The 22,454-nt window shown below is 48.6% G+C and overlaps 1 protein-coding gene and 1 pseudogene across 1 annotated transcript in view; both read right to left on the minus strand.

Annotated features, from left to right (window-relative positions):
• Positions 1–3,288: 3,288 nt before the first annotated feature.
• LOC117885535 lies at positions 3,289–7,377 on the minus strand (annotated as a pseudogene).
• Positions 7,378–11,265: 3,888 nt separating this feature from the next.
• LOC117885536 (mast cell protease 3-like) overlaps positions 11,266–22,454 on the minus strand; it is a 103,486-nt gene continuing 92,297 nt past the window's right edge. Inside the window, exons 5-6 of the mRNA XM_034786807.1 lie at positions 12,925–13,176; positions 11,266–11,412 (exon numbers count right to left, since the gene is read on the minus strand). Of these exons, the coding sequence (XP_034642698.1) occupies positions 11,266–11,412; positions 12,925–13,176 (399 nt within the window). The remainder of the gene's footprint in view (positions 11,413–12,924; positions 13,177–22,454) is intronic.

Below are 22,454 nucleotides of genomic sequence, written 5' to 3' on the forward strand. Positions count from 1 at the left end.
TTATTAATATTATGGTCTATAACTTTAAAAGGAATCACTATCTAGACTATAATTAAAGGATGGATGCTAGCAGCATATAGATCTATAACAAATTTTGGCAGCCAAATCACACAAATTGTTCAGATTGGCTTAGGGCTTGTCTACACCGGCAAGTTTTGTCAATGAAACTAATGTTGACACGAAAAAATCGACAAAAGCAAAATCGCCAAGCTAGTCTACATTTGCTTCCTCTGTCGACAGATCATGTCCACATTTGGGACACCATTGTCGATAGCGTGAGCAATGCACTGTGGGTATGTATCCCAGAGTGCTTGGTGACACCATCTGTCACTAGATGTTGTGGGAAGACGGAAACGGAGCATGGTGCATCCTGGGACATGCAAAATGTCCCATCATGCACTGCTTTGTGTCCCAGCCCTTCGATGGTTTCCAGCTTCCTTTCGCAACATTTTTCCAACTGTCAGTCTTTGTAGTGCATACCAGCATCTGCAGCGAGATAGGATCGGAGCGTCACATGTTCTTCTAGCGCCACTTCTTCATCCAGAATTTCAGCCTTTTCACTTCACAGCACTCCTCAATTTCCCCATCACTCCACCCCCCTCACAGCTTGCACAATGATGGCTGGAGCTACACACAGTTGTGAGGTTTTACCCTTTTTAACACTAAATAAAGGCTAAGGTTTTGTAATGGTACAGTGTTTTTATTCTGTGTTCTACAAAAGCGTAGCGCAATCTCGGGAACGGGTTTCTAAAGCATTTTGTTGCACAGATCTTGGGCCCCAAAATTGTACATGGATGCAACAGGGAAGCAACTGCAAAGCAGACATGTGTTAGTGCCCCTCATTGTCAAAGTGGTTCCCCAAAGCCTCTCTGATGTTAATAGCAGCCCTCTGGGCTCCTCTGACAGCCTGTAGTGAGGTGGCCTGGTTCCCAGCTGCCCCAGAGGGGGACGAGCCCCTCCATATGCCAAAGTGGGTGGAGCCAGTGGAGCTTGTGCCCGCCCCCCAGAGGTCAAGACGCAGGACAGGAAGTACAAAAGCCCAACCCTAGAGCTCACTAGAGTCCCGGCTGCCGGAGAAGCCAGATGCTTGTGGCCTAGCCCCTGGTTGGGAGACTCCTGCAGCTTGCAGCCGACCCGAGGACTGGCCCGACGCCGACCAGACCCCAGAGAAGCCGGTAAACCTGCCGCTGGCAAGTTAGCCAGAGGAGCTGCCAAGCCTACTGCTCGCCGGGTACCCAGAGGAGCCCATGGTGCTTGACTCATTGGAAGACTCTGTCCAGATGCAGGTACCTGTGGAGGGGGAGGTATGAAGTAGCCCGGGGCAGCCGACCCTAGTCTGGCTGCAGCACCACCAAAGCCCATGTCAGTGTGTTGTGGCCAGGATCCCCACTGACACAGCAGCGGGTCTTCTGCTGCTGCTAGGGTCCCGGGACGCAGTGGAGTGAGAGGGCCTGCTTCCCCCTTGCCACCCAAAGTGTGGGTGGCAGTCTCCCTCTGTCGCTGGTCCTTTGGAGCTAGGACCTGGGCCTATTATTGAACTGTTTGCTCAGCCCCTGCCTGAGGACCTGAGCTGGTGACTGTTTGCCGCCCAGCCAGGCTAATTCCCCCGATTCACTGGACCTAAGTAGTGAGGCAGCCTGGTTTCCAGCCACCCCGAAGTGGGGGAAGCCCCGGCTGAACCCCTACACAGCCCTAGCATCTGGCTGCTCAAACTGTGCAGCCGAGCACTCTGCCTCAGTGCTCCACACCTGAGCAAACATTTCACCCTTAGATTCACAGATTATGCAAAGTGCAGCACGCGACTATGACCATGGGAATAGTATCCTCAGTAAGGTCTAGCCTGCCACTGATACACCTCCATCCCACCCACCTTTGTAAAGTGCTTGGAGATCTACTGATGGGAAGAGCTAGGGACCCAGATCTACAGACGTATTTAGGTTCCTGGTGATTTCAATGGGAGTTAGGCACCCAAATACCTCTGAGGATCAGGGTCTACATGTTCTTATTTAGCACTAATTTTGTTAATGGCTCAACCCAGCTTCCCTGCATCCTGCCCACCGCCCATTATCCCCCCCCACCCTGGATCATTTGAACACACAACACCCGATCTACAGGCCAGTGATGGAAAAGGCAGCACAAATTTTTCAAACAAGACTGTTTTTATTCAAAAAATGTTTTTTGTACACAATTATTCTTTATCTCCCAATATCTCTGAGCGATGCTTTTCAGGTTCCCAGGATTTTGCTTTTCCTAACCTCCAATCAGTATCATATAATACATAATAAATAATTAATACTTGTGGTGCGAGGAGATGGAAAAAGAAAAGAAAGAAGAGAAAACAAATAACAGTCGGGTCTGGCTCAAGATGTGCAAACCAAAACAATTAGATATTTCAAAAATTCTGACACAATCGTTTTAATGTGCTATTGTTATGGGCTGTTTAATTTGATAGCTACGCTCCGGGGTGATAGGTTGGCCATCTAAGCCACATGGTCCTGTTCCTGCTCTCTGGTTGGGTGAAAGAAAGCTTTTAAGCCAGCCAATTTTGATGGTGGAAAACCCTTGAAGAATGGATTAGGTATAAAAATGATCAGCATTTGTAGAGGGTCTATAAAATTCAACAGAGAAAATTCTATCCTTGCTGCAGAATTCCTTAGGCTGATGTAAAACCCTGTACACAGAGGGGAATTCTAACGACTCGGGAGGTAAGGTTGTCACTGAATATTGTTCTGGGGTAATGGAGCATGTGGCTAGGACACAACACAAACAGAGACACCCAGGGACAGAAGTGAGGCAGACACAGAGTAAAAAGCCAGGCAGAAACAACCTGGAAGCACAGGAATGTGGCCCAGAGAGACAGCTAAGAGAAGCAGCTTTTTGAGTACAGAGTCTTGGCTGAAGAGGCAGGCTCAGGATACTGAACAGAGGAGCTGTCTGCTGTGTTTGATTCTGACTTTGTTCAGGGAAACAGGACTTTCAATATTCCTTGTAAATAAACTAGATTGCATCAAAGGAAATACCAGACTCCATAGTCAATTTATGCTCCCAACTGGAACACCTGCAGGGTAACAAACATTTAGTAGCCACTTGGGATGAAAAAAGAATACAACAAAATATCAAAATCAAACATGGATGGGGTATTTCTAGCCACAACAGGATTTCAGGACTGAGCCAGCCGTAGCATGTCTCTAACTCTAGAAACAAATACTCTGAAATACACCATCTCAGGAGTCCCACACAGGCATGGAGCCCAGTATGGTCAAATTGGCCTGAAGGGAAGTGTCGCATTTAACTCAGCTTCGGAAGAGTTTTATAGATCCAGGGGATGCATTTGGACATTCTCATGTACATGCTGGGGGGCGCCCATCCAGATCTCCATTGAAGACAATGCCCTGGACCACCCCATTGCACATCATGGGCCCACCGGAATCATCCTCTCAATAAGGAGAATAACATCAGTGACTGATGTTAGGATATAAATATTCAGGCCTGCCTGTAAATGCCTATACTTCAAGAATTTAGTCATTAAGAATATTCTTATCATTTAACTAGTTACAGATATGAAAAAACAAAGAATCAAAATCACAGTCAGCCTGTGTATAGGCCTTCTCTCACTGTGACAGTCTGAGGACTTGTTCTTTGGCTAAGGTTTGTTCTTTGGCTAAGCAGCAGGGGTAGGCATAGGCTGGGAAGCGAACGGGCACATCCTCACATTCCAAATCAATCACATTGAGAAAAGGTAATATTAGGCTATTGAGAAGGCGATCCAATCTAACACCTCCAGGTAAAGAAAAGATCCTACACTGTTTAAAGAAAACTTAGTTTGATAGCTTTCTGTCTGGTAAGAACTCACTTATCAATAGTTTTCAGAGTGGTACCATGTTAGTCTGTATCAGCAGGAGGAAAAATCACTTTTATAGTGGTAATCAGGGTGGCCCATTTCAAACAGTTGACAAGAAGGTGTGAGTAACAGTAGGGGGGGAAATTAACATGGGGAAATAGTTTTTAGTTTGTGTAATGACCCATCCACTCCCAGTCTTTATTCAGGCCTAATTTGATGGTGTCCAGTTTGCAACTTAATTCCAGTTCTGCAGTTTCTCGTTGGAGTCCATTTTTGAAGTTTTTTTGTTGAAGAATTGCAACTTTTAGGTCTGTAATTGAGTGTCCAGGGAGGCTGAAGTGTTCTCCGACTGGCTTTTTAATGTTATAATTCTTGACGTCTGATTTGTGTCCATTTATTCTTTTGCGTAGAGACTGTCCGGTTTGGTCAATGTACATGGCAGAGAGCATTGCTGGCACCCTGATTACCACTACAAAAGTGATTTTTCCTCCTGCTGATAATAGCCCACTTTAATTGATTTGTCTTGTTAGAGTTGGTAAGTCAACCCCCATTTTTTCATGTTCTCTGTGTATATATATATTCCTACTGTATTTTCCACTCCATGCATCTGATGAAGTGGGCTGTAGCCCATGAAAGCTTATGCCCAAATACATTTGTTAGTCTCTAAAGTGCCACAAGTACTCCTCATTCTTTTAGCAATAGTTGTGATTGTGAAACCCTCACTTCTTATTTTGTCTTTTTGGTCCCCAATTCTCTCCTGTTAATCTGTATGGTCTCTGTCTGGTTCTTTAATTGTTTCTGTCTGCTGTATAATTAATTTTACTAGATGTAAATCAATTAAGGTTGTGGGATATCATTGGTCAGAGAATTATGTTACAATATGTTAGGCTTTGTTAGTAAAATTTCAGTAAAATGATTGGTTACAGTAAAGCTGCGCAGAACTCAAATTTTACTGTATAAACTGAGGTTAAACAGGAAGCAATTTAGGAAGGAAACTGGAATCATGTTTGTTGGAAAATAATCCCAATAAACATCACATTGTCTGCCCCTTCGGACTTTTGGTATTGTGGCTCCCTGTCTGTGTGAGAAGAACCAGGGAAGTGGGAGGGTGAAGGGAAAGGTCCTTTAACAACGGTTTTTTCCAGTCCAGCCTGTCCTCCGGAGATCTCAGATTATGTCTGGGACAGGTGTTCTCTGCAGCTGAAGGCCCAGCCCCTGCTGCCAAACAGAACAAGCCTGGAAATGGGTCAGCAGAAAGAGAAATCTAGTGCTGCCCAGAATGATGTACCCAGGGGAAAGGCAGTTTCTACAAAACTGAATTTTTCCACAGAAAACAATTGTCAATTTTTCCTTTAGGAAAATTGAAATGAAATATTTCATTCCAAGTGAGTTCCGCCCAAATCAGAATATTTCATTTTTTAAAAATGATCTGAAACATTTAGTTTGGTATCAGTTCAACAACAAGTTAAACTGTTTTTTCTATCTGTGCATTGGCTTATGGGAGATGTTGTTCAGGTCTTCATTCTCTCCTAAGGGCTTGGCTTCCTGGAGGACTACATCTCCCATAATGCAACCCAGATTTGCCTCTGACTGAGCTGTTTGGGGCATCATCGGAATCACATGAGTCAGTCCATTGTGGGAAATGAAGTCCAGACAAGGGCTACTTAAGGGAAATGAGAGGCCTGAACTAAGTTCCCAGAAGGCAATGCGCTGATAAGGAACTGCAGCTTAATGTTGAACTCGCTTAAAATGAAGAATTTCAGGTGAGCTCAACAAAACAAATTGTAGAATCATAGGAATGTTGGCTGGAAGAGCCTTTGAGAAATCATCTAGTCTAGCCCTCTGCACTGAAACCGGACCAAATGAACCTAGACCATCTCTGACAGATGTTCCTCCAACCTGGTTTTAAAAACCTCCAATGACAGGGATTCTTCAACCTCCTTAGTTATCCTTTTCCAGAGCTTAATGATCCTCCGAGTTAGAAAGTTTTTCCTTGTATCCTGAGTCAAACCTGCTTTTGGAATTTCCATTCTGCCAAAAATGTTGACATCTCAACTGTTCTTTGAAAACAAAGTAGAAATGTTGCCATTTCCTATGAGATGGGATCACTGACTCTCCCTCAGCTCCAGTGCTATCCTGGCCCTATGGACTTCATTGGCAAAGCTCCTACCCACGTCTATATCAGGCTAGGATTTCACCCAGGGTCCTGTCTATTGAGTAGCCTCAGGGTGGAGTTCACCAGTAGATCCTCCAGTGAAGGTGAAGAGTAGAGAGGGTCATAAAATGTGGTGGAGGGTTTCCTATTTTTATTAACATTTTCGGTGGAACATTTTGATAAAAATCAAAGCCCACCAATGTCTAATCATGTTGCTTCATTGGAATTGTATTTCAGGGGCCTCATGCCCTTATGGAACACAGGATTGGGAGGCTCCTAATGGGTCACAGAGTCCAGTTCCTCCTGTCCCAGGCAGCCCTATCGTATCATCCCAGCTTGTTAGGTTGTTCCCCCCTCCCCCCAACTGCTCCCGTTGGAGGTTGTTCCAGAACCTTCCCCCTCTGATGGTTAGGAATCTTCTCCTCATCTCCAGCCTCCATTGATTCCTGCCCCTTTCATCCCCATTTGATTTGTCCTTTAGCTTCAACAGCTCATCTCCCTGCCCGGTGTCTCCCATCCCTCAACTCTCAATGTGTTCTATGCTAACCCGGGTATTTTATTCCCATCTCATCAGACCAGCTTTCCATTCCCCTGATCATACTACCAGCTCTTCTCAGCACCTGCTCCTGCCAGGACCCTTCTTTATGGGACAGAGCTTCCCAGAATTGGACACTAGATTCCAGCTAAGATGTGCCCAGAGTCTTCACCACTGGCATTAAACCCTCTCTCTCTCTACTGGAGACACCTTGGCTGCTCCATCCCAGGATCGCCTTGGCCTTTCTCCCGGCCATGGCCCATTGGTGTCCCGTATTCATCCTGCAATTGACTGACACACCCAGATCTCCCTCCCCATCTGTTGTTAAATTTCAGCCCATTTCCATCAGTGCCTTGCACAAGGGCACTAAGACTGGAAATACCTCTCTGTAGACATCCTAGATACTGGTCCCCCGGCTAGACTTCCTGGGCTCTCTTCTTGGGGCAGTGGAGCATGGGAGGGGCATGGCCGTGGTGGTTTCCATCATCTCGTTGCTCTGGAGCAGCTTGCTATACCCCTGGCGGCTCCGGGCAGGGAGATATTTACCTGAAACGCTGATTTCTTGGTGTGGGGGCTGCCGGCGCACAGCATGGTGGTGGGGTCGTAATGCTGGTATCGCTCTATGCACAGGCCATCTGACACCATCTCCTGCTCTTCTTCCTGCAGTCTGTCAATGGTAGTGTTCACTCTGGTCCAACCCCACCCAGCCATGCTGCACTTGGAGCCTTGGCTGTCATGATGATTGGTCAGCTCTGCTCCATGCAATAGTAACCATGGAACAAGACAGAGAGAGAACAGACCTGGATCAGTGCTCGTCTCAGAGCTGTTGCGGGCAGCTCCACCCATCCAGACCATGGATGTGAGTCCAGGGAATGAGTGTGAGCTCACTGTGGGTGGTGTATGGGATGGGGACAGTACCTGTAGCAGTGTGAGGTCACAGGGGGTGTGATGATGGGATGGGGGTGGTACCTGCAGCAGTGTGAGGTCATGGGGTGGTGTGATGGGATGGGGGTGGTACTTGCAGCAGTGTGAAGTCACTGGGGGCAGGGTGATTGGAGGGGAAATGCCTTGGCAGTGTGAGGTCACTGGGGGTAGGTGATGTGATGGGGGCAGAACTTTCAGAAGCATGATGTCATTCTGAAAGTTCTCATTGTTGAAGTCGGGGTGCTGTACCCAACAACAGGCCCAGATCCGTTGCGAGTTCTGTCCTGGCTCCACAAAGTCTTGGACTCCCAGGTAGACAAAGATGTTGTTGGAAAAGCCACAGGGAGAATATAGAGCAGTTAGTGCCCATTGGACAGCAGGATGGGGCTATCCCAGCTCCTTGGGAAGAGATACCAGCCCTGCTCCTGGCCTGTGCAGATTTCTACCTAAAGTTGAGGGACTGGGTAACACAGAGACAATCTTACACACCTATGTATGTATGGACTTTCTCCTTCTCCGTTTTGGTTGGCTAAAGAGACCCCCCCAAAAAACTGAGCAATGGACTGTTCTCCTATTCAGGGTGACCAGTCATCCAGTTCTGGTGTCCATGGTTCAAGAAAGACATTGATAAATTGAGGAGCGGTCAGAGAAGATCCACAAGAATGATCAAAAGATTGGAAAACCCGCCTTATACCGAGAAACTCAAGATCATCTAGTTTCAAATTCAGAGGAACTATAATGTATTCTGTTTGTTTTTCTTTCTCAGTGATTGATTCATGGTATGACTTTTTAACAGGGATTGTAATTTACCAGTGGAACAATTTACCAAAGATTATGGTGGATTCTCCATCATTGGCCATTTCTAATCAAGACTGGATTTTTAAAAGATCTCCTCTAGATCAAAAGGAATTATCTGCGGGATGTTCTTTGTCCTGTATTATAAAGGATATCACACAAGATGATCACAATGATCTTGGAATCTCAGAATCACTGAACTTCATGACAGAAGAAGTAAAACACCCATGGAAAGGTGTAAGGCCCTAACCTGGGTGTAACTTTGAAATATTAAAAGAAATTGTTTAAAGTAGGGAAATCCCAGATGTCTTGGCTGGGCGGACACAGAAATACGGTTGCTGATTGCACTACCACCATCTACTGGATACAGATGGAAGTAGCAAGAAGCTCAGCTCTGCCCATGAAAATGATTCTGGTCATTTTGTGGGATGAAAGAGCTTGCTGAGTGCATCAAAGAAGATGTTGAAGTCCAGAAGGGTTCCCGGACGTTTGTCCCAGCCCCTCTGGACAGCCTCTTCCCTCCTCCAAGGTTAGCAGGACAGGACAAGAAGTGGTGAGACTTCATGGCAGAGATTATAGCTCCTCATCTTTCTTTAATCTTGGTATCTGGGTGTTCCCCTTTTGACTCTGCTCGCAGCCAAGTGAGACCTCACAGAACCATAACTTGGATTTTAACTAAGCCAGGCTCTCTGCCTGTTTTTCCTTTGTCCGTCTAAGTCAAGGGCCTAAGAGAACCTCCAATGATAAGTTGAGGCGAGTGCTCTTGATGCTTTAAACTAGTGCCTCCTCGAAACTAGAACTAGCAGAGACCACATTCATAGAGACCACCTTAAGGCAAACTGCAACTTTAATACCCAGAGAATTAATGATGTGCAGTGTGAGTAATGTTCTAGAGACACGAAAGAATTGATGGCTGATCATCACAAGTGAATGTCATAGGAAATCCTGGGGATTGGATCATTCTCTGGTACAACAGCTGAGCCCCAGCACTGATCTATGTCAATTGCCTAAAAAGTTGTTCAGTTCAGTAGGGCTCAGATCCCCAAAGGCAATTAGGGGATTTCTTGATTGGTTAAGAACAACCTAGTGTCTGGGTTTGAGAAGTGATGGCCAAGGGAAAAGACCTGAGAAGAAGCTGGGTTGGAACTGAGTGAAGTAACTCAACGACAGTAACTCAATGTCCTTATTGGACTGACTAAAAACATCAGCTGGGATCAAGTATCAGAGGGGTAGCCGTGTTAGTCTGAATCTGTAAAAAGCAACAGAGGGTCCTGTGGCACCTTTGAGACTAACAGAAGTATTGGGAGCATAAGCTTTCGTGGGTAAGAACCTCACTTCTTCAGATGCAAGAACATCAGCTGTGATGTTCATCCTGTGGGGCAAATCTAGTTTGCTGGGTTTGGGGTTTAAAATCTAACTGGTACCCAGCAAAATTTGTAATTTTCACATCCTATAAATGCTTATAGTCTTGGGGCAACAAATTGCCAGTTCCGATCCTGTCCCAGGGTGTAGAACTGCCTAACGCAGGGGATAGGGAATGGGACTCAGTCCATTACCCCTCTAGGGGTTCTGGCTCTGATCCTGCCCCAGGGCATGGGACTGGCTGGCTAAATGGATGGGGAATGGGACATGGTGCGTTTTCCCTCTGTGGGCACCAGGGTGGGGGACTGGCAGTTCAGAGGTGGGGGATGGCACGTTTCTTACCCCAGGTTGCAGTTACAATGAGCTGCCATCACCACCGTGTCCTCCTGGATCAGGAACCCTCTGCAGCTTCCGATTGCCCAATGTGCACATAGGCCATGTAAGATCTGGAGCTGAGCGCGGCTTTGTAGCCCCTGATGACCCGATCCAGAGAGAGACAGGGAGGGGTTCAGAAGGGAGTCTGGAGAGTGGGACTAAGAGCCCAGCGCAACCCAGACTCTAATCCCTCAGCCCAATCCAGACCCCTGCTGGCCTGGATCAGCCCTTTCTGTCCCCCCCCCCGAGCCCACGCTTCCCCCTGTATCAGCCCCTCATCCCAACAAGCCTTGCATTGAGCTGTGACACACAGAGGACCTTTCCCAGAAGAAGAGCTCTGTGTAAGCTCCAAAGTTTGTCACTCTCACTAAGAGAAAATGATGCACTAGTATATCATCTTAAGCACCTTGTTTCTGAAATATCCTGGGACCCACATGGCTACAACAAAGCTGTGTAGATAAAAAAAAATCAGGTTCAACAACCGCTGAGCTGTGCACCCATTGGGATAGTACGGGGCACTGTTGCCACAACAGGTGAATTCCTGCTAGGTCGGTATCTCTAGGAGACAGGGAACAGGGTAGCAACAAATCTTCTCTGCAACATTCAGGGATCATGAGGGGCAGATGTGGGGTGAACACCAGGCAGAGCAGTTACAGTCAGATGCAGATAGGAATCCAAACACACACAGAGGCAGCTGCATCAATCATTTTATTGCACCACAAGTGGCATGTGCCAGGTGAAAAGAAAAAGTTCATGGGGTCTTACTCAGGAATGTCAAGGAACCAATGTGAACTGAATGAAGGTTTCATGCACAGGACAGAATGATGGTCCAGATGAGGATAAGTAGGAATAGAAAAGGTCAGATATGGGACCTGTCTCCTGTAGAGGATACCAGTTCTGATCGGACCTCAGGACGGGGGGGACTGGCTGGCTTTGAGGATAGAGATAAGTGGGACATTGGGACTTTTCCCTCTAAGCAGCGCCTGCTGCAATACCAGCTTTTCTATAGGGTTTTTGGCACAAACCTATAGGGTTTAATAGAGAGAATCTGCTCTGCTCTAGAATCCCATAGGAGAGTCCAAAAACTCCCAGAGACACACGGTTTTATCTCAACATCTACGAACTGCAACCCCCACCCCCAATCTGTTTTGAGATCAATCAATCATAGCATTTTTCTAAGAGTAATGAAGAAGAAGATAATCTGCATTTCACAACCAAAGCCAAGTTAGCCCATAGCTGGTCTAGCCATGCAAAAAGCCAGAAAAATCGGTGTCTCCTTTACTGCTCTTTCTGCAGAATGTTCTGGATCCAGGGGATGAAGGTGGAGAGTCTTGTGAACATGCTGGGGTGGTAGAAATTCCCATCAACATACAAAGTGATGCCCTGGGTCACTCCCTCACATACCAAGGGGCCACCAGAGTCACCCTAGGATTAGGAATAACCACAATGATGTATTGCACTTGTCTAGCATGACTTTTTATTTACAAATGGGATTTCATGAGAACAGAGAAGGCTTAAATATTTGGAAAGAAATGTGTTTTTTTATGTGTAAAAAATGGCCTTTTTTCAATTTTGGCAACTTCATTAAAAATGTTTCCTGTTTTGAAGTGTTTCCTTATTTTTGGAGTAGCACTTGATAGGGTAAGGCAGAGTTTGGAAGAGTTGGGTTTGAGTTGAATAGGATTTGAATTGGGTGGATGTGGGTAAGGGTGAGTTTGGGTAGAGTTTAGTAAGATGGGGGTATGTTTGGTAGAGTTGGATAGGACAGGGGTTTATTTTAGTAGACATTTAGTAGAGTTGGTAAAGTTTAAAGAGAGTTGGGGTTGAGGAGAGTTGTACAGTGCATAGAATCATAAAACCATAGAATATCAGGGTTGGAGGGGACCTCAGGAGGTCATCTAGTCTAACCCCCTGCTCAAAGCAGGACCAACCCCAACTAAATCATCCCAGACAGGGCTTTGTCAAGCCGGGCCTTAAGAAACTCTAAGGATGGCAATTCCACCACCTCCCTAGGTAACCCATTCCAGTGCTTCACTACCCTCCTAGTGAAATAGTGTTTCCTAATATCCAACTAGACCTCCCCAACTGCAACTTGAGACCATTGCTCCTTGTTCTGTCATCTGCCACCACTGAGAACAGCCGAGCTCCATCCTCTTTGGAAACCCCCTTTCAGGCAGTTGAGAGCAGCTATCAAATCCCCCCTCACTCTTCTCTTCTGCAGACTAAATAATCCCAGTTCCCTCAGCCTCTCCTCATAAATCATGTGCTTCAGCTCCCTAATCATTTTTGTTGCCCTCCGCTGGACTCTTTCCAATTTTTCCACATCCTTCTTGTAGTGTGGAGCCCAAAACTGGATGCAGTACTCCAGATGAAGCCTCACTAATGTGGAATAGAGGGGAATGATCAAGTCCCTCGATCTGCTGGCAGTGCTCCTACTTATACAGCCCAAAATGCCATTAGCCTTCTTGGCTACAAGGGCACACATAGGTTAAGTTTGGTAGAGTTGGGTAGGGTTGGGTTGGCCAGGGTTTGAGTTTTGGGTAGGGTTGTGTAGGGATCTGTTGGGGAGTGAGTTTAGTGTAGAGTTGGTAGGGTTTTGTTGGGTGGGGTTTCAGTTTGGGATAGGGTTGGTAGCGTTGTGTTGGGGAAGTTGAGATTGGGGTAGAGTTGGTTTGGGTCTTATTGGCCAGGGTTTGAGGATGAACTATAAATACATCTGTGAAATAAAGGATCTTGGCCAAGCTAGTAGGAGCTGTGGTCTCAAGCTCACCTCACCCTTCTCGGCTGATCTGATGTCTGCATCAACACCCTTTCTCCCAAGCTGGTTGGTAGGGGATCACTGCACAATTAGATACTTAGCTGTACAAAGCACCCCCTGTTCCCTCCCAGCAGCAGCTTCCTGGAAACAAGAAGTCTCCAGGTCAGCAGGATACTTACCTGATTAGGTAATTTCCCCAGGGTGGGATTCACCACACACGGCATCCTTGAGGGGTTGTATCCAGGATACAGCTCACACATGTTGTCCCTCATGACCTCAACGTCCACCTCACAGAAGGTGTCAGTGTTTGAGTTCTGACCAGTCCAACCCCACCCGGCCACACTGCACATGGATCCTGGCATTACCCTAGAGTTGGTCTTTTGCAGGGGGATGAGCTGCACCCAGTTATTCAGCACTGCGCTCTGTGACAGCTGCCATGGATGTGAGGGAAAACAGGGAACCAAATCAGCACAGGGATTCAAGCTGAGTGGGAGCAACACATCCCAAGAGAGCAAAAAATGGAGATGTGTCCAATGCCGGAGTGTGAGGTCACTGGCGGTGGGGGTGATGGAACAGGGATGGTACTTGCTGCCGTGTGAGATCACTGGGGGCGGGGTGACGGGATGGGGGCGGTACCTGAAGCAATATGAGGTCACTGAGGGTGGGGTGAAGGGATGGGGGAGGTACCTGAAGCAATATGAGGTCACTGGGGGCAGGGTGATGGGATGGAGGTGGTACCTGTGGCAGTGTGAGGTCACTGGGGGCGGGGTGATGGGATGAGGGTGGCACTTGCAACAGTGTGAGGTCACTGGGGCAGGGTGATGGGATGGGGGCGGTACCTGCTGCAGTGTGAGGTCACTGGGGGTGGGGTGATGGGATGGGGGCAGTACCTGCAGAGGTGTGAGGTCACAGGAGGCAGGGTGACAGGATTGGGGTGGTACCTGCTGCAGTGTGAAACGGATTTATTTGGGGTTTGGACCCCATTGGGAGCTGGACATCTGAGTGTTGGAGACAGGAACACTTCTTAAGCTGTTTTCAGTTTAGCCTGCAGCTTTTGGGGGATGTGGTTCAGACCTGGGTCTGTGTTTGTAGCAGGCAAGCATGTCTGGCTTAAACCAGGCAGGGTTCTGAAGTCCCAAGCTGACAGGGGAAACAGGCTCAGAGGTAGTCTAAGCACATTAGTTGGCAGTTCCCAAGGGGTTTTCTGTGATCCAACCCGTCACAGGGAGATCTCAATTTGAGTCAGGGTAGTCAGAGAGGTAAATTTGCATGACCATTTCCACACCTCTGCATCAGACATGAAAATTAGCTGAAAGCTACCAGCTCTCAGAGTGACATTCACCCATGCACAGGGAGACCAGGAAAAAGGTCTATGAACCTCTTACATCCTGCCCCTTCTACTGGGGAGACGATTCTACAGTCTCCCAGACTGCTCACTGTGAGTGAAAGTCACCCGTGTGACTCATTCAAGTCCCTCTTTTGGGAACATAAATGGGAGTTAAGTGGGTTCTGTGCGCAGGGGTCAATTTCCAGCGCTCTCTCTGTTCTTTCCCCTCCCCCAGTGTAGGACAATGAAATACAGAGGGGATTTGCCATCCCTAAAATATAGGTATAATAATGGATGAGCCCAGCAAATACGATAGTGGGGGGTGCAACCAGAAAATTTATCTTTTACACACGAACATAGCAGTTCTTCTGGTTTTCCGCTCAGATCATCAAGAGTTTACGTCTCTCTTGGGTTCTACTAAAACTGAGGCACAATGCAAATGGTTCCTAATATAATGTCTCCAGGTGCTGGGATGGATCCCATCACTGAAATATCTGAGCACCGGACAAACATTAATCGTTTTAGCGTCACAACATTCCCGCAGGAGGTGAGGAAGTTGCATTATCCTGGTATTTACATAATGGACCTGAGGCAAAGAGTGGTTAAGGTTGTGGTTTTTCAGAAGAGCTCAAACATCTTTTGGGTGCCCTGCAAGTCTCAGCTTTAGATCACAGTCGGACCTGTTGAGGAAGGTGAGCCTTTCTTACATTCCACCCCGGCACTCTGTGAAAATGGGGGATCAGAACACAGCTTTGGGGTGTCTGAGACGAGAGTTTTAACCAAAAGAACCTCCTTCCTGTCTGAGGGCACTTGGTGTTTATCACCCTGATGAGTTCAGAGCTGAGAAAGAGCAAGATGAAATTTGTGGGGCTGGGGTTCTGCTTTCATTCTCCCATGTGTGAACCAGGAGTAACGCCATTGCAGTGAATGAAGTTACGCCCTTTTGAAAAGCTGTAGGGGAAAGGCAAATCAGATACAAAAGGTCTTGGAAAATAATAGTTATGTATGCAAAATGTCACAGACATTGGCCCCCGAAAAAATCCCCTAAAGGCCTTTGGGAAAAAATCTACTCTGATTTACATGGTGTAAATCCAGAGTAACCATATTCACTTCAGTAGAATGACTCTAAATTTGCCCCGGTGTAAACACCCAGCAGCTACTAACTGATGGGAGTGAGGAAGAAATTTCTGCTCTTGCCAGGTTATTCTTCAGTTGCCTACTGGGGGTGACTTGACCCTTCTCCTGAAGAAGCAGCTTCTGGCCACAGGTGAAGACACGATGCTCAAATTCATGGATCCCTGCTCTGATCCAGTTTGACAAGTCCTGTATAAATGAGAGCAGCATTTATCCCAGTGAATCATGTTGTCTGATTTGGGAGTTAGGCAGGGCCCGCTAATCTTTACTGTTGTATTCTGTGTAAAGTTTAGGGCTAGGATTCTCAAAGGCTCCTAAGAAAATTTTGGAGCTTTGCATAGACATAAAACAGAAGGAGAGAGAGAGAGAACTCGCAACGTCTTGCCTTGTAATATGCACAGTCACTGCAAGGCTGTTTGCACAAGTTCCCCATTGTTTTGGCTCAATGTGTGTCTTGTGGCGCAGTAATACATGATGATGTCTCTGGCTTCCAAGCCGCCATCCCAGTGCACAATGGATAACCACTCCAGTCCTTTTCCTGCCGGCTGTCAAATCCAGCTCACTGCATTCCCGCTAGAAGTGAGAGAGTATCCAGATACTGAACAGGTGAGTCTCAGGGTCTGTGAGGGCTTCACCTGAGCTGTTCCGGTCTGCAGCAGCTTAACCTGGGAACGGACACCTGCAAAGAGCAAGGAGAAATCTCAGTCAGAGAGTTGAGCAGCAGCTGGCTCTGCAGAGAGGAGAGATTGCTCAGTCCTAGGTACTTACATTCTGCAATAGCACAGAGGAGGAGAGTGAGAAGCAAAGTTTTCATCTTCCCTCTTGCAAACAGGCCAAAAGACTCAGAGGGAATCACACGGGTTTGATTTCTGGAGGAAGTGCTCTAATAAAAAAGGGAAATATTCTGTTCTTAAAGGGAAGATGAATAATCATTTGTATACCTTATTCAAAGAACCATACCAGCCATGCAAACCAAGAAGATATAAAAGTCATGAATTAATGGGTCATGTGGGTGACACATTATAACTCTGGCATCGCCTAGAGACCTTCAAACCAAGTTTACAGTCCCATTGCGCTCCGTGCTGCAGAGACACAGTCCCTTAGGAATGAGCTATTACCCCCTTAAACCATATATGAGATGCCCATACACATAGGTAACTGAGTCAATCTGAGTGACTCTATAGAATCATAGACATGTAGGGCTGGAAGGGACCTTGATAGGTCATAAAGTCCAATCCATTGCACTGAAGCAGGACTAACTAAACCTAGACCATTCCTGACAGGTGTTTGTCCAACCTGTTCTTAAAACCCTCCAATGACAGGGATTCCACCATCTCCTTTGGAAACCTATGCCAGAGCTTAACTACCCTTTTGAAGGATATCTCTTATATCTAAAATAAATCTCCGTTGTTGCAGATTAAGCCCATTACTTGTCATACATTCAGTGATCATGGAGCACAGTTTATCATGTCTTCTTTATAACAGCCCTTCACATATTTGAAGACTGTTCTGAGCCCCCACCCCTGTTGCTTTTATCAAGACTTTAAACATGCCCAGTTTTTTTTAACCTTCCCTCATAGGTCATGTTTTCTAAACTTTGTTGCTCTCCTCTCGACTCTCCAATTTGGCCATGTCTTTCCTAAAGTGAGGTACCCAAAACTGGACACAGAACTCCAGCTGATGCTTCACCAGTACCTAGTAGAGCTGGACAATTTTTTTCACTCCCCTGAGCGAGGAAGTTGCAGCACTGTAAATTGCCAGTGTAGACAAGCCCTTAATCTGGCATCTCTGCGCTGCTCACAATCCACTTCCCCTTTTTGTACGAGGTCAATTTGTGTATCTGGTGCAGTAATAGGTGCTGCTGTCTCCACCTTCCATGCCTCTCATTTCCAAATACACCTCACTTTTAGAGGTGTCCCTGGAGAGGGTCAATCTGTTTTTGAGGGACTTGTGGTAGAGTTTGTCATCATCCCAGTACACAAGGCACAAGCACTCCAGGCTGTTGAATCCAGCTCACCGCATAACCACTAGAAGTGAGAGAGCATCCAGACACTGAGCTGGTGAGTCTCAGGGTCTGCGATGGCTTCACCTGAGCTGTTCTGATCTGGAGCAGTTTAACCTGGGAACAGACACCTGCAAAGAGCAAGGAGAAATTTCAGTCAGCAAGATTACAGCAGTGGACTCTGTAGAGAGGAGAGACTGGTCACTCCTAGGCACTTACATGCTGCAATAGCAAAGAAAAGAAAAGACAGGAGTAGAAATTTCATCTTCCCTCTTGGAAGCCAGATAGAAACAGGCACCAAGACCCAGAGGAAATCACACAGGCTTGACTTTTGCAGGGACTGCTGCTGTAATAAAGATTGGGAATATTCTATTCTTAAGAGGAAGCAAAATAATCATTTGCATACCACACCATACCATGCAAAGTATTGGTAAATGAGTTCTATCTGTAATACTCATATATGAGATGCCTAATAGTCATGTGTGAATAGGTCGTGTACAGATTGTTATTGTGTTATCTCCTAGAAACGCAAAGCAAGTGCACAGTCCCGGTGTGCTAGGCACTGCACCGACACATAGTAAGAGACAGTCCCTTGATTAAAGCAACAGAGGGTCCTGTGGCACCTTTAAGACTAACAGAAGTATTGGAGCATAAGCTTTTGTGGGTGAAGCTGAGAGGGGTTGCAAGTGCTTTGGAAGATAGAATGAAATTCAAAATGATCTGGACAAACTGGAGAAATGGTCTGAAGTAAATAGGATGAAATTCATAAGGACAAATGCAAAGTACTCCACTTAGTAAGGAACAATCAGATGCACACATACAGAATGGGAAATGACTGCCTAGGAATTACTGCGGAAAGAGGTCTGGGGGTCATAGTGGACCACAAGCTAAATATAAGTCAACAGTGTAACACTGTTGCAATAAAAGCAAACATCATTCTGGGATGTACTAGTAGAAGTGTTGTAAGCAAGACACGAGAAGTAATTCTGCAGCTCTACACCATGCTGATTAGGCCTCAACTGTAGTATTGTGTCCAGTTCTGGGTGCCACATTTCAGGAAAGATGTGGACAAATTGGAGAGAGTCCAGAGAAGAGCAACAAGGATGATTAGGGGTCTAGAAAACATGACCTATGAGGGAAGATTGAAAGAACAGGATTTGTTTAGTCTGAAGAAGAGAAGACTGAGAGGGGACATGAAACAGTTTTTAAATACCTAAAAGGTTGTTATAAGGAGGAGGGAGGAGGGACTTACATTTCAGCAAGGGAGGTTTAGGTTGGACATTAGGAAAAACTTCCTAGCTGTCAGTGTGGTTAGGCACTGGAATAAATTGCCTGGGGAGGTTGTGGAATCTCCATCATTGGAGATTTTTAAGAGCAGGTTAGACAAACACCCATCAGGCATGTTCTAGATGGTGCTGGTCCTGCAATGAGTACAGGGGACTGGGCTTGATGACCTCCTGAGGTCCCTTCCAGTTCTATAATTCTATGAAAGGGCCTTTCCCCTCCAGGGGGCACCACCTCCCATCTGGTCCTGAGGAAGAGAACTGGCTGGCTCAGTGGGTTGTATTTTCCCGGCCTCAGCAAGGTACATGTGAGAGGCTCTGCTATCACCAACACCTTGACATGCAGTGTTTGGTCTCTCTGACCTCAGCCCCTCCCCCTGTCTCTCTCATGCTCAGAAGAGATGTGAGAAGGATCAAAGGGCTGGGTTCCCATCCACAGCTGAGATAAGTTCGGGTTAACCACAGCCCCCACTACAATAAGCGGGGAGAGAATCTAGTGTCTCTGGTGTTAGCAGCGAACTCACGTCCCCCAGCTCAGCACCAGATGTGCATGGAGACAGAGGCTGCAGGGCCCGAGCTGGGCACAATGGAGCATGAACCAGTCACAGCTCTGCAGGGCTCCAGGCAGGGGCGGTGAGCTGTATGGGCCCATGGTGCCCGGGCTCCAGCAATATTCAGGGCCCGGGTGCCTGGCTCCACCACTGTTTGAGGCCGGGTCTCTCCCCCAGCCCTGCCTGCTGCCCCCACGTGCCTCCCCTGAGTGTCCCCCAGCCCCCACTTGCTGCCCCTGCGCACCTCCCCCTGGCCCCAGAGTGTCCCTGCCTCTCCCCTGCAGCTCCACACTGACTCTGCTCTGCTGGCTCCAGGCATCAACTGCTGCCGCAGGGTCCTAATGCCCCCATCCACTAGTGCCAGGGCAGGCTGCCCTTACCCTGCCCTTCCGCCTCAGACCCTTCCCTTTTCCGGCAGGACCCTCCACCAGCACAGCCCCCCCCCCCACCAGTCACCGCTCCTGCCCCATGCTGGGCAAGGGGCAGCCCCATCTCCCACCCCCAGTGAGGCTACAATGAGGGGGAGGAGGCACACATGTGATGGAAGCTCCCCCCTCAGCACACATCACAGGGGAGGTGAGGGGGATTCCTGGACCTGAGAGGGGCCCTAGGAGCATGTGCAGTGACAGTGGTGGGGGTGAGTGTGATGCTGTGGGAGAGAGGGGGACCACTCCCCCAGAGCTCACTGCTGCTGGTCAGGAGAGGGCTGGGGGGAGTCCCCCTCTCTGGCCCCAGCCCTGGGGAAGCCTGTCTGCACCCCAAACTCATCCCCAGCCCTGCCCCACCCCAGAGCCTGCACCCCCAGCCAGAGCCCTCACCCCCGCACCGCACCCTCAACCCTCTACCGTAGCCCTGAGCCCCTCCAGCACCCCAAACACCTTATCCCTAGTCCCAGCCAGAGCCCTCATCCCCCCCACTCCAGCCCTCTGCCTTAGCCCTGAGCCCCTCCAGCACCCTAAACCCCTCATCCACAGCCTCAGCCAGAGCTCTCATTCCCCCGCACCCCAACCCTCTGCCCCGGCCCTGAGCCCCCCCCCCCCCCCCCAACCCCTCCCCCCCAGCCCCACACCACAGCCCTCACTCCTGCACCCCTTCCCTCAGCATGGCCTCCCACTCCCAAACTCCCTCCCAGAGCCTGCACCCCTCACCCCTCCTGCACTCCCACCCCAACCCCAGAGCCTGAACCCAAACTCCGTCCCAGAGCCTTCACCCACACCCCTTCCCATACACCCACTCCTGCATCCAAACTCCCTCCCAGAGCCTGCACCCCAGCCCTCCGCACTCCCTACCCGTGTTCCCCACCCCTTACCCCAGCCCAGAGCCTACACCCAAACTCTGTCCCAGAGCCTGCACCCCTCACCCCCTCCTGCACCCCCACCCCTGCCCCAGCCCGGAACCTGCACCCAGCACCTAAACTCCATCTCAGAGCCTGCACCCCAGACCCCCTCCCCCATCCAAACTCCCTCCCAGAGCCCAATCTCTCACCTCTTCTGCACCCAAACTCCCTCCCAGAGCCTGCACCCCGGACCCCTCCTGCACCCCAATCCCCTGTGCCAGACCAGGGCCTGCACCCCAGACCTCCTCCCCCCACCCAAACTCCCTCCTAGAGCCATAGGCAGGTGGGGGGTGGTGTTTGGGGGGAGGGTTCTCGGCATCACCAAAATTTCTACAAACCTGCCACTCCTGGCTTCAGTTGCTGAGCATCCCCAAAAGATGCCCAGCTGTTCAGACTCAACCGGGCCTGACCCTCCCCCAGCCCTCTGACCCTCCAGAGAGCCAGACAACAGAGAGTTTCACCTTGAGGTTTCCTGTCCCCTCAGCTGTGTCTCTAAACACCCAGGGATGTGTGTAAAGCACCTTCTTCCCTGCTCTGCTGCAGAGGAAGCTGCTGCTACTTCTGCTCCCTGTGGCCATTACCCTAGTCCCCAGGGCTGATGAATATGGGAGGACCAGAGGGAGCAGAGCCTGCACATGGCTCGGTGGAAGGGCCTGAGGCTGCTTCCCCAATACTGTAATCCTGGGGGGCTGTGAAAGAAGGCAGGTTCTCCTCACCATCTCCTCAGCCCCCATGTAGGATCTCCTCAGGAGATCATCTAGTGTGACCCCCTGCTCAAAGCAGGACCAACTCCAACTAAATCATCCCAGCCAGGGCTTTGTAAAGCCGGGCCTTAAAAACCTCTAAGGATGGAGATTCCATCACCTCCCTCAGTCACCCATTCCAGTGCTTCACCCCCCTCCTAGTGAAATAGTTTTCCTAATATCCAAACTAAACCTCCCCCACTGCAACTTGAGACCATTGCTCCTTGTTCTGTCATCTGGTACCACTGAGAACAGCCGAGCTCCATCCTCTTTGGAACCCCCCTTCAGGTAGTTGAAGGCTGCTATGATGGGGGCTGATTCTAGTGATTCAGTTTCTTCGTTACCTAAACAAGCTTTTAACGGCTTCTGTATATTGGTCCTAAGCACAAGACACCTGTTAGATCCACCCACTTTAAGGAGGTTAAGGACCCATGACTGAATTTGTTTTATTGGAGAGTCTGCAGCACCTGTATCCCCTTGTATTACACAGAACTATCACTGTGTTGCTGGGGCCCACAATGTTGCAATAGATGAACCAGGGAGGTAGAAGATCCATGTACATCGCCAAATCCCCCACCCAGAATACAATGATGCTATGGATGAAAATGACATCATACTACCGCATTTACCACACCTTTGCATCACTTGGCTCCCAGTGATGTCAGACTGTTACAGGTACTATCACATCACCTCACCCCCAGCGACCTCATATTGCTGCAGGTACCATCCCCATCCCATCACCATGGCCCTGTGACCTCACACTGCTAAAGGTACCACCCCTGTTCCATCACCCTGCCCCATTGGGCATGTGGCATCAGAATGTTGCACAGTTGTCACGGGGATGCCCCACCTGTCCCATCTGGCCCCTTCCCCCTAGGACAGGATCTATCCCCCAAGAGGAGTTTGATTTCCCTTCTCCTCTCTCCCCCGATCACAGCTGAGGCACAAGGCTGAGATGACCCAGGCTGTGGGTACAATCCCCCTGCCCCAGAGAGCGGTGACAGAGGGGGCTGTGTGCAGTGTGGCTGGCTGGTTCCTGACTAGTATGAAGGAAAATGTCCATCCCTCCCCAATGCTGCAGGAGGTGGAACTGAAAATCATGGGCAAGGACACGTGTCTGTCTTGGCCCTATCTGCACTATGGCCCATCCAGGATGCTGTGCATGGAGGACGCCCAGAAGAGGAAAGTGTCATTCCTGGTGAGTGTAGGACAGGGGCACGCGGTGCCTGGGGGAAGGTGCTGCTAGAACAGGAGACCAACAGGGCTGGGCACAATGGGGCTAACAGGTTCCATGGTGAGCCAGGCAGATCCTGGGAACCAGGAATCAGAACTG

Source organism: Trachemys scripta, chromosome 12, assembly GCF_013100865.1.
Source record: "Trachemys scripta elegans isolate TJP31775 chromosome 12, CAS_Tse_1.0, whole genome shotgun sequence".
NCBI lineage: Eukaryota > Metazoa > Chordata > Testudines > Emydidae > Trachemys > Trachemys scripta.